Consider the following 13,366-nt stretch of genomic DNA (forward strand, 5'->3'; position numbering starts at 1 on the left):
ACCAGTTTGCATTCCTACCAACAGTGCAAGAGGGTTCCCGTTTCTCCACATCCTTGCCAACATCTGTTGTTTCCTGAGTCATTAATTTTAGCCACTCTGACCGGTGTGAGATGGATCTCAAAGTGGTTGTGATTTGTATTTCCCTGATGATGCGGGATGTTGAGCATCTTTTCATGTGTCTGTTAGCCATCTGGGTATCTTCATTGGAAAAGTGTCTATTCATGTCTTCTGCCCATTTCTTCACTGGATTATTTGTTTTTCAGGTGTTGAGACTGGTAGGTTCTGATACTAACCCTTTATCTGATAGGTCATTTGCAAATACCTTCTCCCATTCTGTTGGTTGCCTTTCAGTTGTGTTGATTCTTTCCTTTGCTGTGCAGAAGCTTTTTAACCTGATGAGGTCCCAATAGTTCATTTTTGCTTTTATTTCCCTTGCCTTTGGAGACATGTCAAGCAAGAAACTGCTACAGCTGAGGTCAGAGGCTGTTAGTCCGTTTTCTCCTCTAGGGTGTTGATGATTTCCTGTCTCACATTTAGGTCTTTCATCCATTTTGAGTTTACTTTTGTATATGATATAAGAAAGTGGTCCAGTTTCAATCTTCTGCATGTTGCTGTCCAATTCTCCCAGCATCATTTGCTAAAGAGACCATCTTTTTTCCATTGGACATTCCTTCCTGCTTTGTCAAAGATTATTTGGCCATACATTTGTGGGTCCAATTCTGGGTTCTCTATTCTATTCCATTGGTCTGTGTGTCCGTTTTTGTGCCAATACCATACTGTCTTGATTACAGCTTTGTAGTAAGGAATGAATTGAAGCCCCAGGCTATTTTTTTTTTTTTCCTTCTTAGTTCCTTCCCCCTTCTAAACTTGCCTAGTGTACACTCATTTTTAAAAGAAAAAACAAGGGGTGCCTGGGTGGCTCAGTCTGTTAAGCGTCCGACTTTGGCCCAGGTCATGATCTCATGGTTCATGGGTTTGAGCCCTGTGTTGGGCTCTGTGCTGACAGCTCAGAACCTGGAGCCTGCTTCTGATTCTGTCTCCCTCTCTCTCTGTTCCTCCCCTGCTTGCACTCTGTCTCTCTCTCTCTCTCTCAAAAATAAATACAAGATTTAAATAAAATAAACAAACAAACAAACAAAACTGGGGCGCCTGGGTGGCTCAATCGGTTAAGCGTCTGACTTTGGCTCAGGTCATGATCTCACACTTCATGAGTTCAAACCCTACGTTGGGCTCTGTGCTGACAGAGCCTGGAGCCTGCTTCTGATTCTGTGTCTCCCTCTCCCTCTGTGCCTCCCTCCCTCACACTCAGTCTCTCTTTCAAAACTAAACATTAAAAAAAATTTTTTAAAAGAAAAAAAGAAAAAATAAATTAAAAAGCAAAACTCACAGAACAAAATGTAAACTATCCCTCAAGCTTATAAAGAATGCAAAAACACGCAGAAAAATCTAGACAAAAATACTCTAGTTATTCACCAATTAACTATTAGTGAAGTAGAAGTAAACTGTTATTTTTATTCTATAAACTTCCACGCTCTTCGATTTTTTACAATAAACATATATTCATTTGCTACTTTTATAATTTAAAAACAATTTGAAAATGTATCTGGTTAAAGTAGTAAAAATGTTAATAATTTGTGAACCAGAAAATGTATATAAGGGTGACATAGTATCAAAGCAATGGCTATTTGCTTTTTCATTTCAAAGGCATCAAATGCAACACTCAGATGCAAATATCATTACAATCTTTAGGGTTTCACAGTTTCTTTCATAAACGTTTATAGTTTGTAACACACTTACGACTCAATTCCCAAGGGAAATTCCTGGCTCATGGCTATTGTAGCTTTAAACGTTTTCTTACTCTCTTTGCACACCAGTTCTCTACCCAGATGAGGAGCTCTAAAATGGGGGGAAAAAAATTAGGAAAACCTTTTCTACATGTTATCATCTTTCTATAAAGAATCTGTCATCTTCTAAGGACATCATTAATATTTTAATTTTTCTTACTCTGTGTAGAAATCAATTTAAATTATGTTAAAAGGATTTAAGACATATACAAGAAATGAGACAAGGGTAAAAAAAAGAAGAAACTAGCATAGTGAAAAGTTCAGAAAAATGATCAAACTCAACAAATTTTATATTGAATATAATTTCAATAACCACTATTTTTAGGAATAAATCAAATCACTAGAAAAAATAAACTTTAAAAGTATTGTATATCTTAAAATCACTTATCCAATTGAATCTCTTTTACTGTGTACACTTCTTAGCACTGACCAATAAGAAGAAAAAAATAAAGAATTTTATATTAACTATAGACTATTATAAGATGGAAACATTTTGGAGAAGTTAGAAAAGTATAATAAAAAACCCTAAATAGAAAAAAAAAAATTGTCATGACAACTTCTTCCTAATCGTGGAAGTAGGCAATATTTTATTTTCTCCACCAAAGGAATAATATTTTCTATAAACAACTGTACCTTCTTTGACACAGTTGGCCAGAAAAAAAAAAACCTTTTTACTTATTCATTTAAAATAAACCACTTTAGGGCACCTGGGTGGCAGTTAAGCATCCGACTCTTGATTTCAGCTTAGTTCACAATTTCACGGTTCCTGAGATAGATCCCCAAGTCAGGCTCCACGCCGACAGCAGCTGACAGCAAAGGGCCTCCTTGAGATTCTCTCTCTCCTTCTCTCTCTGCCCCTCCCCAGCTTGCATGCGCTCTCTCTCTCTCAAAATAAACTTTAGAAAAAAATAAAATCATTTATTCACTCATCATCCTTTTATTCAATAAATATCTACAATATACAAACCATGTAATTGGTATTCTAGTAAGGATCAGTAATATAACATTTTGTAAATAATTTTCTTTAATGTTTATTTTATTTTTGAGAGAGAGAGAGAAAGAGAGAAAGTGAGCACAGGCAGGGGAGGGGCGGAGGCAGAGGGTACAGAGGATCCGAAGTGGGAGCCCAATGTGGAACACGAACTGGCAAACCACAAGATGATGACCTGAACCAAAGTCGGGTGCTCAACCAACTTAGCCACCCAGGTGCCCCAGGATCAGTAACAAAACATTAAGCAAAGTCTTTTGTAAGGATGATGAGAAGAAGTCTGGCACAGGCTAAAACAAAGAGATAAATGATAGGAGATGAGCTTAGAAAGCTAAAAAGTAGAAAAGCGGTGCACGGCTTTTCCCACCATGTAAAGTCTCAGCACAGTAACAGAATATAAAAGTTCACACATAATAGAAACACTCAAATAAGCAACTGCAGTGGGAAATTCCTCACATTATATTTTCTTTGAATGGCATCAGAAAGATGTGGGACAAAAGGAAACAGTGTTTGAGCATCAGGCAATATGAAAAACAACCATTCCATTCTGATCACACTTAATCGTATTTTTAAAAGAAAAAAGAATTGCTTCAGACAAAACCATAATAGTAATTCTTTCTAAGATAATTTTACATCATGTTTTTCCAAATTGTTCTTTCTAAAAACCAATGAACAAAATAAAACCAAAAGAAAAAAAAAACAACAACCCTTACTTTCTAAAATAAAATAAAAAAAAACTTACTTTCCATTTTCAGCAGATATATATTCTTCCCATGTAATAGTGTTCTGAGGAGGAGGGGTAAGGGACTGTCTTCGAACCGGCTGCCAAAAAATAAAAAGAAACAAAGAAAGAAGAGACAAAGAGAGGGAGAGAAGAAAGAAAAATGTGTTATTTTTAAAAATATAAAATAAAAACATAAAATAAACTATTTAAATTGCTAACGTACTTAAATTAAATCTCTTCAATATAATGCTTTAGGAAGTACTTCTGAGATAGTTCCATGGTGATTTAAGCTCCATCAGTAAGATTATTTTTTTTCCTAAATCTCAAATAAGACAAGTATCAAAGTAATAAAATCCATTCATTCAATGGTTTAATCATCTAAAATATTCCTGATATTATGCCAGATGTTGAACATGGGAACAAAAGAGAAATATAAAAACTAACCCGGACTTCAAGGAATTTACAATTCAGAGTTGGAAAGAAAAAAAAAAAACAAACATACAGACATAACAGTCAGAATTATAAAATATTACATGATTAAAGGCCAAATGAACTTACAAAAAACTGAGTAGTACTGAAGTTCAGAAAAAAGAACAACCTTCTATGGACAATAAATTGAGACTAGGAGATGGACGCTCAGATTTAAATGAAAACAAAATAAAAAGTATATTTTAGACAAGAAGAATTAATGGTAAAAAAAAAAAAAGTAGTTGATGTATTTGAACTGAAAAGGGAAGTTCAGAAGAGAGAGTATCAATAGTGATAAAGATCATATCAGTTTTTAAAACTTACATGTTGTCTTTGTTAAATATCAATTTGTATTACCACAGGATGGATTTGCAATAAGGACTAAAGGAGTGGCCGCAGCAACTGAAAACTGCCAAGACAAACTCATGGAGCAAAGGACAATCAATGAAAGACGGATATAAATAACAAGATAAAGAGTTGACACTGGGAGAGGGCCCCAATCAGAGAAGTACCTTTCTTTCTGGATATTATGAGCATTAGATGTTAATAGGTAGGATATTAGAGCTGTTAAAATCAAGAATTTTGAAGACAGCAAACTGGGTTGGAATCCCAGCTCCACTGGTAGTTGTAGAAATTTGGGCCAGTTACATTCTCTTATGTCAATTTAACTCACCTGCAAAATGGGAGATGACCACCTATCTTATAGTTAAGAATTCAAGGAGTTAATGTATAGAAAGAGCACACTGCCTAGAACAGAATATTCAGTAAATAACAGTAACAGTTATATCCAGGGAAGTTTCTAGAGGGCAGTTACAAAAAGAAAAGGGAAGAAATCAGAGTTAAAGATATGGGAATTCTCTGACTAGATTAAAAAAAAAAAAAAAAAAAAATATATATATATATATATATATATATATATATATATGAGAAAACAGAGGGTTGATGACTAAGTCCTAAAAATAACATGCATTGGTGGTTTTGGGGGGTGGTGGGAGAGACAGAAAGAAGCCAAATATTAATCAATACAGAAAAAAGAAAAATCAGAGCATCAACTTGTCAGAGAGGCCAAAAGACTGTTAAATACAATGATACAAAGACTTTTAAAGAGAAAGAAGCCTGAAAAGGGGCCATACATTTTGTTGGTCAGAAGTCATTGAGATCTCTGAATAGCATCAAAGGATGTCGTTAAAAAGGAAACTAACAGTGTCTGAACATAGGCAGTATGAAAGCTTTTCCATCTGTGAAAAGCTTACAAGAGACACACACAGAAAGTAGGTTATCATCCAGAATAATGGGGGCTATGATTTAGGGATCTAAAGGAGGACATAAACTCACAGAGGTGTTTCTGACTTAGACTGGAGTGGCCAAAGGTAAGTGCCAGCAATCATGGTTCCTGAGCAGTTGAGTCGAAAAGAAAGAGAACGAAATCACCAGTTGAAGGAGACTGAGGAAAGCACAATGGTGAGAAAAATGCAGTGTACTGGAAAACTGCAAGTGTAGTGTGTGTACTTAGTGGGAGTAAAGTATGTGAAGAGAAACTAGTAAGAAACAGGGATAAGGGAGCAAGACAGAAATGAGAAAAATTAGTTTGTAAGGGTTTTGTGCACTGAGTAGATCTGTATTTTTCTCAGGAAGCAACAGACAAATATTTTGAACAATATAATGTGTTTTTTTTTTTTTTTTAAACACACACATTTTGGAGCCAGACTGATTAAACCCTGTCTTCACCAATTACCAACTGGGTTTGGACAAATTATTCAACCTCTTTTGTCTCAGTTTAGTCAACTATATAACCTCACAAGGTTGTTGTGAGGATAGAAAAGGCTGGCTAAATATAAAGTACTTAAAACAGTGCCTGACACGTAGTAATTACTCTATACATTTTAGCTATTGAGCACAGGCATTACAAAGTTCAATCTATTTCAGGCAGAGCACTCTGGGAGCTGTGTGTAAGTTACAAAGCTATCTCCGTAATCCAAATGAGAAATGACAACAGCCTGCTGTTTCAAAATGGAAGGAGAAAAATAGATTCAAGAAATCTTCAACATTTTGTATTGATCAGACACAAGGGTAAGGAATGCTAAAAGAAGTCTAAGGACAAATTTCATGTTGCTGGCTTGGGTAATGGTAGTGATAATGGTGCCATCACTCAAGACAGAGAAGACGGGCAGGAAGAACAAAATTGTTTGATCAGATTTAAATATACTAAATTTTAGATACTTATGTTTATCCAAATGGAGCTGATGGAAAGCACTAAAGATCTGGTGATTAGGAGAAAAGTCACAGTCCAAAGTATATTTTGGGTGAGAGTTACCAGTGTTTAAATGATAACAGAAGCATCATCAGATATGTATCCAACCAATGAGACATTAGAGACCACTAGTTGTCTACCTAGTGTCTATTCTCCCATTCTTTATTGTAAAATAAATAAATACATACATACATAAATTAAATATATAAACAAACAAAACTCCCATTCAAATTTTTCACTACACATATGACTTACTAGATTAAAGACTTATTTTTTCTAGCCATCCTAGCCAAGTGTTACCATGTTACTAAGTTCTAACCAATGGGATGTGAGCAGAGTGATGTGTGCAACTTCTGATTGGGTCCTCAAACAAAACAGGCAAGTCCTCTCCTTCCAAACTATTCCAAACTATTATTAGGAATTACTACTATTCCTGCTAGCTGCAATACTAAATACATAATAAATAATCTTAAACCATGTGGATGAGAGTCACATCTAAGAATAGCAAAGAAATAAGACAAAAAAAGAGTAGGTCTGAGATTAACCCACAGAGCAGAGAAACCACACAAACTCAGATATTTACAGAAGAAAAAAGTAATCAATACCAATTTAATACATGAAGTAGGACACTACACACAAAGCTGTGGTATGTGGCAATGGCTTAGTACAATGACAAGCAGGCTTAAAAGGTAGTTAATGACCCTCATAAATATTGTGATATGAGGTAAAATAGTATCTTGTAGCATTGCAAAAGACAGACAGATATATGTTAACTAACAGAACCTGTAATTCTGGGGGAAAAGGCTAGAAAAACTTAAGACTGCTGCTCCAACACAGAAAAAACAGCAAAAGCTAATCTCACCTCCATCTAAATCTCTAACTAAGTAGGCTATAATCAATTTCTCTTTGAACACTGCTTCAAATTTGTCTACTCTTGCTTCCAGTCTGGTTAATACTTATGTATATTTGACTATAACTGGTTTTATACTTGTATATATACATGTATTATCATACATATATACATATTATCATAATAAAGACTCATTTGCCAGGCATGATTAGATAATGTGGCATGTCAGTTAAGTATATTTTTTCAGGTAATAAACTTCTCTAGGCAGTTCCTACTGTTTCTAATAAAATTCTTCCTAAACTGTACATTGTACATTACCATCTTATAAAGAGACTGTAATAAATCTAATTTAACCTTTTATTGAGTACTTTACCTCATCATGATATCAATTATTATATTTTAATAAGGTCTTTCCTAGTTTGTTTATTCTAATTGATCCTTTGTGACAAACTGACACTTGTAGCTACATCCTTTAGTGTTCCCTCAGCACTGCTACCATAGCTATCTAATGAAACAGGAAGACATGAAGGCTGCCACAGAATACCAGATGGTTTTCTAATGTTATTTCCCCAGGTCAGCAGGTTCTGTAACTGAAATGTTATCAAACCTTTCTTCATGATTAAATGCAAAAATTCAAATGCCTGTTTTCCTTGAAGCATATAAAAAATATTTTTAAATTTATTGCTAGGTTTGCCACTATTCTATTATATAGCAAAGGCTTCTGGAAGTTTAAGACGTTCATTTATTTTATATCTATGTATTCCTATTTAGATTTTATATACTTAAAAAATACATAAATAGTAATAGACTTTAACTCAATATTATATTTTAAAAATTTATATATTTAAATATATAATATATAAATTATATACACACACATAATATATACATAGTTTGTACACAATAAATGCTTTTACCAATGACTCTGTATCTAAGGTATAAATGGAGAATTGTTCCCTCCTCCAACAATAACTGGTTAGAACAAAAAGGGAAAAAAGCACCAAAAACATAGGAGCAAGTACCCATGACTTAAGAATTTCTGAGCACTTAAGTTTTCCTATAAAAAAAACTGTCAAGGGGCGCCTGCCTGGGTGGCTCAGTCGGTTAAGTGTCTGACTGTGAATCAGGTTATGATCTCGCAGTTCATGAGTTCGAGCCCTGCATCAGGCTGTCTGCAGTCAACAGAGAGCCCACTTCAGATCCTCTGTGTATCAAAAATATACACTAAATATGAAAAACATATCTGGAAAGGAAGGAGAGGAAGAAGAGGCATGGCAAACTAGTTAAATGGCAAACAATTCCTCTTAAATGCTATCTGTAAGTTATTTCTTACGGAAATTAGAAAAAATATTTGCCTAAAAAAAAAAGAAGAAACTCAAAGCTATTCATTTACAACAAAGAATATAAATTTATTCTGAAAAAAATTAGACATTTATTTTTAAAAACTGAATTTCTATTAAAATGTGGCTTAAAATATTATTTTCATGTTTTTTAAAATAATAATTATATTTATTTTCTAGGTTCTTGAAATTTTCAATAATGCTCCAAAGCCAAACATATTTTTTACTAATATGCCTTTTATGAACATAATTTTTTAAATACCACAATACTGATTTTTTTTTTTTACTACATTTACCAACAGCATCTCTCCAGGATGGTATCTTAAGATTCTGCCACTCCTCTTCCAACTTCAGCTTCCCAATATTTTGAAAGAAATTCTAAGACATGTTAAACATCTGAATATACAGAAAGAAGCAACTACGACCAAGGCAGACTGGAAAGGAATATACTTAAAGCAAGAACAGCCTGGGTTAAGGGTCCTATGTTTTTTTAAACTCCTGTATATGTTTTTTTAAACTCTGTTAAGATTATAAACATAGTTCATCATTAAAACTCAACAGATCCCTCCCTTTACTCTTTTTTAACCCAAATTTTTAAACTTTTGCATGTTAATTTATATATACCTTTCCTAAAAAGCTCATGTAGGTTTAAAAGAACTATATTCCTAAAATTACCTACAAAATGCATTCAAATATTTCTCTCCTCTTTTAATTCCCACTATTGAATATAAACTGGTATCAATTTCATGCTGCTTTTCATGTGTTAGCAAATTCTATCTAAGAAAATACACGCACACACAAACACACACACACACACACAAACATACATACACACACAAACACAGCTTTTTGTATCTTTTTTATAATTAGACTTATCAATACTATTTTGATGTTCTTGCATCCTGTACCTTACCTGATTCAGCCAAATCAAATTATATGTATAGATGAGTATCTGACAGAATTACTATTTTCTTTAAATTTCTTCTAAATATTTATAATTGAACTCCAAAAAATTCTCAAATGTAATTCTTCAGTTCTTCCCTATCAAAAGTCCAAACTACATATGAGATACATACTTCCTTCATTCTAAAACAATTAAAAATATAATCTTATAAGGATTATAAAGCTAACAAATAACAATATAGTCATGGCTCTTAGTAATTCTTAATAAATTACTTCTGCCAGGTTGCAAATTAGTATAATGATTTTTTAAAATTCACACTGATATAAAAAAATCCCTTCTAAGGTCAGGTAAAAGGCATGGCACCTGCTCTCAGGACTTTTATTCAACATTATATTGTAGTGTTACTTCCCAGTATAATAAGGTAAGGAAAACAAACAAAGGCAAAAAGATTACCAAGGAAAAAGTAAACCTTTATTACCTGATGATATGGTCATCCGTAAAAAACCCTAAGGAATCTATAAAAACGATATAACTAATATATAAATATCATATATATTCCTATATACTATCAAGGAACCACTGGAAAATGAAATCCAAACACATTACCATACTAAGTGCTTGACAGATAAATTTAGTAAAATAATGTGTAAGACTTGTATACTAAAAACTACAAAACACTTCTGAGATAAACTATAAAAGACCTAAATAAATGGAGAGACATACCATGTTCATGAAATACAAGATTCAATATTTTTAAGATATCAAGTCTCCAGACTTTAATTTACAGATTCAACAGTACCTCAATAAAAATTCCAGCAGGTTATTCAATGGAGGAAGCATAGCTCTTTTTATTTTAATGGTGTTAAATCAACTGGCCATCAAAGGCAAATAAAATATGGAAGGAAGGAAGGAAGGAAGGAAGGAAGGAAGGAAGGAAGGAAGGAAGGAAGGAAGGAAAAGAAAGAAAAGAAGAAAGAAAGAAGTAAAAAGACATTACACCTTATACAAAATTAACTAATTCATGGACTTAAATGTAAAAGGTAGAAATATAAGACTTTATCAAAAACATATAGAAGAAAATCTTAGGGACTTGCAGATAAGCATAGAGTTTTTAGACTTGGTGGAAGCAATAAAACAAAAACTGATAAACTGGTCCTCATCAAAATTAAAAACTTTTCCTTTCAAAAGACCCATTTAATAGGATGAAAAGATAAGCTACAGAGTAGGAAAAAAATACCTGTACACACATATGACAAAGAACTAGTATCTAGAATATATAAAGAACTTTGAAAACTCAACAGTAAAGAAACAATCCAATTAGACAATGGGAAGACATGAAGAAACATTTTATCAAAGAGGATATAAATCTGTATATTTTATAGCAAATAAGTACATGAAAAGACATTCAACTACCACAAAACCCAGCAATTGCACCTGGACCTGACTGTAGTCTTTGTGTGTGTGTGGAGGGGAGGAATATGAACTCTTCACTATGGAGGGAGTTTTGAATGGACCAGAGCAAGAACAAGGTCTGGGCATTCTAGAGAGAAGTATTGAGAGAGGACTTCAAATACCTCCATTCAACCTCCGTCTATACTTTCTAATTGATTCAGTTCTTCTTTCCAGTTATCTTTTAACTTGGGCAAAAACCCTACATGCAAAGCATCCCTTGATAGAAACTCAAACTATTCCTTTCAGCAATAAAAACTGCCAAGACACCAGCAAGACCCTGTGTGACTGACCTCAAGACAATGATCAACTTGACCTTTACTGTCCAGCTGCACGTACTCACTGACCTCTGTCCCACATTTTCCTTGCATAAACCCAGAAGTACTGTCAGCACTTTGGATAGTCTTTGAGACATCAGTTAGCTGTGTTCCCAGTGTTGGCCTCACTGAAATAAATTCCTTTCTTGTTTCACCACCACTTGTCTCTCTGCCTTTGGATTTTGTCAGTGGCAAGTGGCCTAACCTACTCTGTTTGGGATCATCAGAGCCAAGTGCTCTTGCACCCATGGGCCCCAGTTACAGTATGAACAGTACACAGAGTAGATACATCAAACAACTAGCATGAACCATTGTCCAGAGCCATCAGGGCAGTGGGGCACACAGAGTCCTAGGGCCCACTCCTTAAGGGTCCCCCTTGCCCATTTACCACTCATGCACACACAAAAACAGCCAGCTTCATGCATTCCCAAAGAGACCATTTAGAACATTTATTTACCAAAGAAATAAAGACTTATGTCCATACAAAAACCTATATGTGAATGTTTATGACATCTTTACTCATAAATGGCCCCAAACTGGAAACCCAAATGTCCTTCAACAGGTGAATAGTTAAGCAAACTATGGTACATTCAAACCATGGACTACTACTCAGTAGTAAAAGGAACAAACTACTGATATACACACCTGGAAAAACTACCAGGGAATTAAGCCTAGTGAAGGAGGAAAAAAGCCAGAATCAAAAGGTTATATACAACATCCATGAAATGACAAAATTTTAAAAATGGAGAAACAGATTAATGGTTGCCAGGGATAATGGACAGGGAAGGGGCAAAGGGGCAAAAAGGTAGGTGTGCCTATACAAGGGGAAGGAGGGATCTTGTGGTGATGGCCATGTTCTATATCCTGCCTATAAATGCAAATACCCTGCTTGTGATGATATTACTGTTTTGCAAGATGTTAACACTGGAGGAAACTGGGTGAGGCATATATAGAATCTCTCTGTATTATTTCTTACAACTGTGTATGTGAACCTACAATTATCTCAAAATGAAAAGTCAAATTAAGAAAAATCAAGCAGGCATTTATGTAAAAATTGATTGATCTACAGATTCAACATCATCCTATCAAAATCCCATCAAGTTTTTTTTCTTTTATACAAATTGGAAAACTGAATCTAAATATTCATCAAGAACTATACAGTTCAAGGGGCTATGATTCACACAGGAAGTGTTTCCTTTGATTTCTGACCAGAAGTCAAAAGCTAATTAGTTAATTTATTTCATATTATTTTGTTCTATTATATACCTATTCAGAATTTTTAACAAGCCCAATAAAATTTAAATCACAAGGCAAGTCCAAAGAAATGGCCTTTTATCTGGTCAATAATGGGAGAGGGTAGCAGCTTTGTTAAAGATGGAGCTCAGCATTCCCTCTCTCAGTTCATCTTCTCCATATCTATTTCCTAAGCATATCATGTCCTACTGCTCAAGAGATCAGTAAATACCCGAAGGCTTCCAGAAAATGAAACCCTGTGAGGCTCTATCCCATGGCCCAAAGAAAGTAAGTACAAGAGGATCTGGCAGAAAGGGGACAGGACCACACTACACTGGCATAATCACTACTTTAACATTTAATGAGGATTGTTAAATACTTCATATCCTGTACTTATTTAACTAAACTATGGCTGATTCACTTAAACACATGAACTTTCTAAACATTAAAATATTTTCCTGGCACGCACAGCATTACCATGAATTAGCTGGAACCTGGCATACTAATCTGAAGTGGTTATCTATTGCTAAAACATAATCTGACACCATAGGAGAGACTAAATGTTCAAGGAATTCAAGCCTCCTCAAAATAGCCTTTAAACTTTTTGCTATTGTGACACATTTTACACTTCAAACCAGCACTCACACATATACATATTTACAAACACATACACCCCTGAAACTTGGTTTCATAAAGAAATAATGACCTATACTACATGTGATGTCCTCTGGTTTTACTCTAACATCATTATTTAGATTCTAGTTTTTTTCTCTTTTAAAAAGGGTGATCACAGCCTACTAAATTGATTTCATAAACTACTAAGGGGTCCCTATGGTGCCTTCGATTTGAAAAACACTGCTATACAAATGTAGTAAAATGTTAACATTTGGGGAATCTTGATGAAGAGCATCCAGGAATTCTTTGTACTGTTTTAGTTGGTTTTTGTAAATCTAAAATTGTCAAAATGAAAAATAAATTTAGGAACCCATCCAATTCAT

The 13,366-nt window shown here is 34.2% G+C and overlaps 1 protein-coding gene across 3 annotated transcripts in view; it reads right to left on the reverse strand.

Moving 5' to 3' along the window:
• Positions 1–13,366, reverse strand: part of ANKRD13C (ankyrin repeat domain 13C) — a 121,976-nt gene that overhangs the window by 41,321 nt on the left and 67,289 nt on the right. For 2 of the 3 annotated variants that reach the window (XM_045477822.1, XM_045477820.1), the window contains exons 10-11: positions 3,575–3,654; positions 1,798–1,896 (exon numbers count right to left, since the gene is read on the reverse strand). In XM_045477822.1, coding sequence (XP_045333778.1) covers positions 1,798–1,896; positions 3,575–3,654 — 179 coding nt within the window. The remainder of the gene's footprint in view (positions 1–1,797; positions 1,897–3,574; positions 3,655–13,366) is intronic. The other variant, XM_045477821.1, reaches the window with a different exon arrangement.

This window comes from Leopardus geoffroyi, chromosome C1 (assembly GCF_018350155.1).
Source record: "Leopardus geoffroyi isolate Oge1 chromosome C1, O.geoffroyi_Oge1_pat1.0, whole genome shotgun sequence".
Lineage (NCBI taxonomy): Eukaryota > Metazoa > Chordata > Mammalia > Carnivora > Felidae > Leopardus > Leopardus geoffroyi.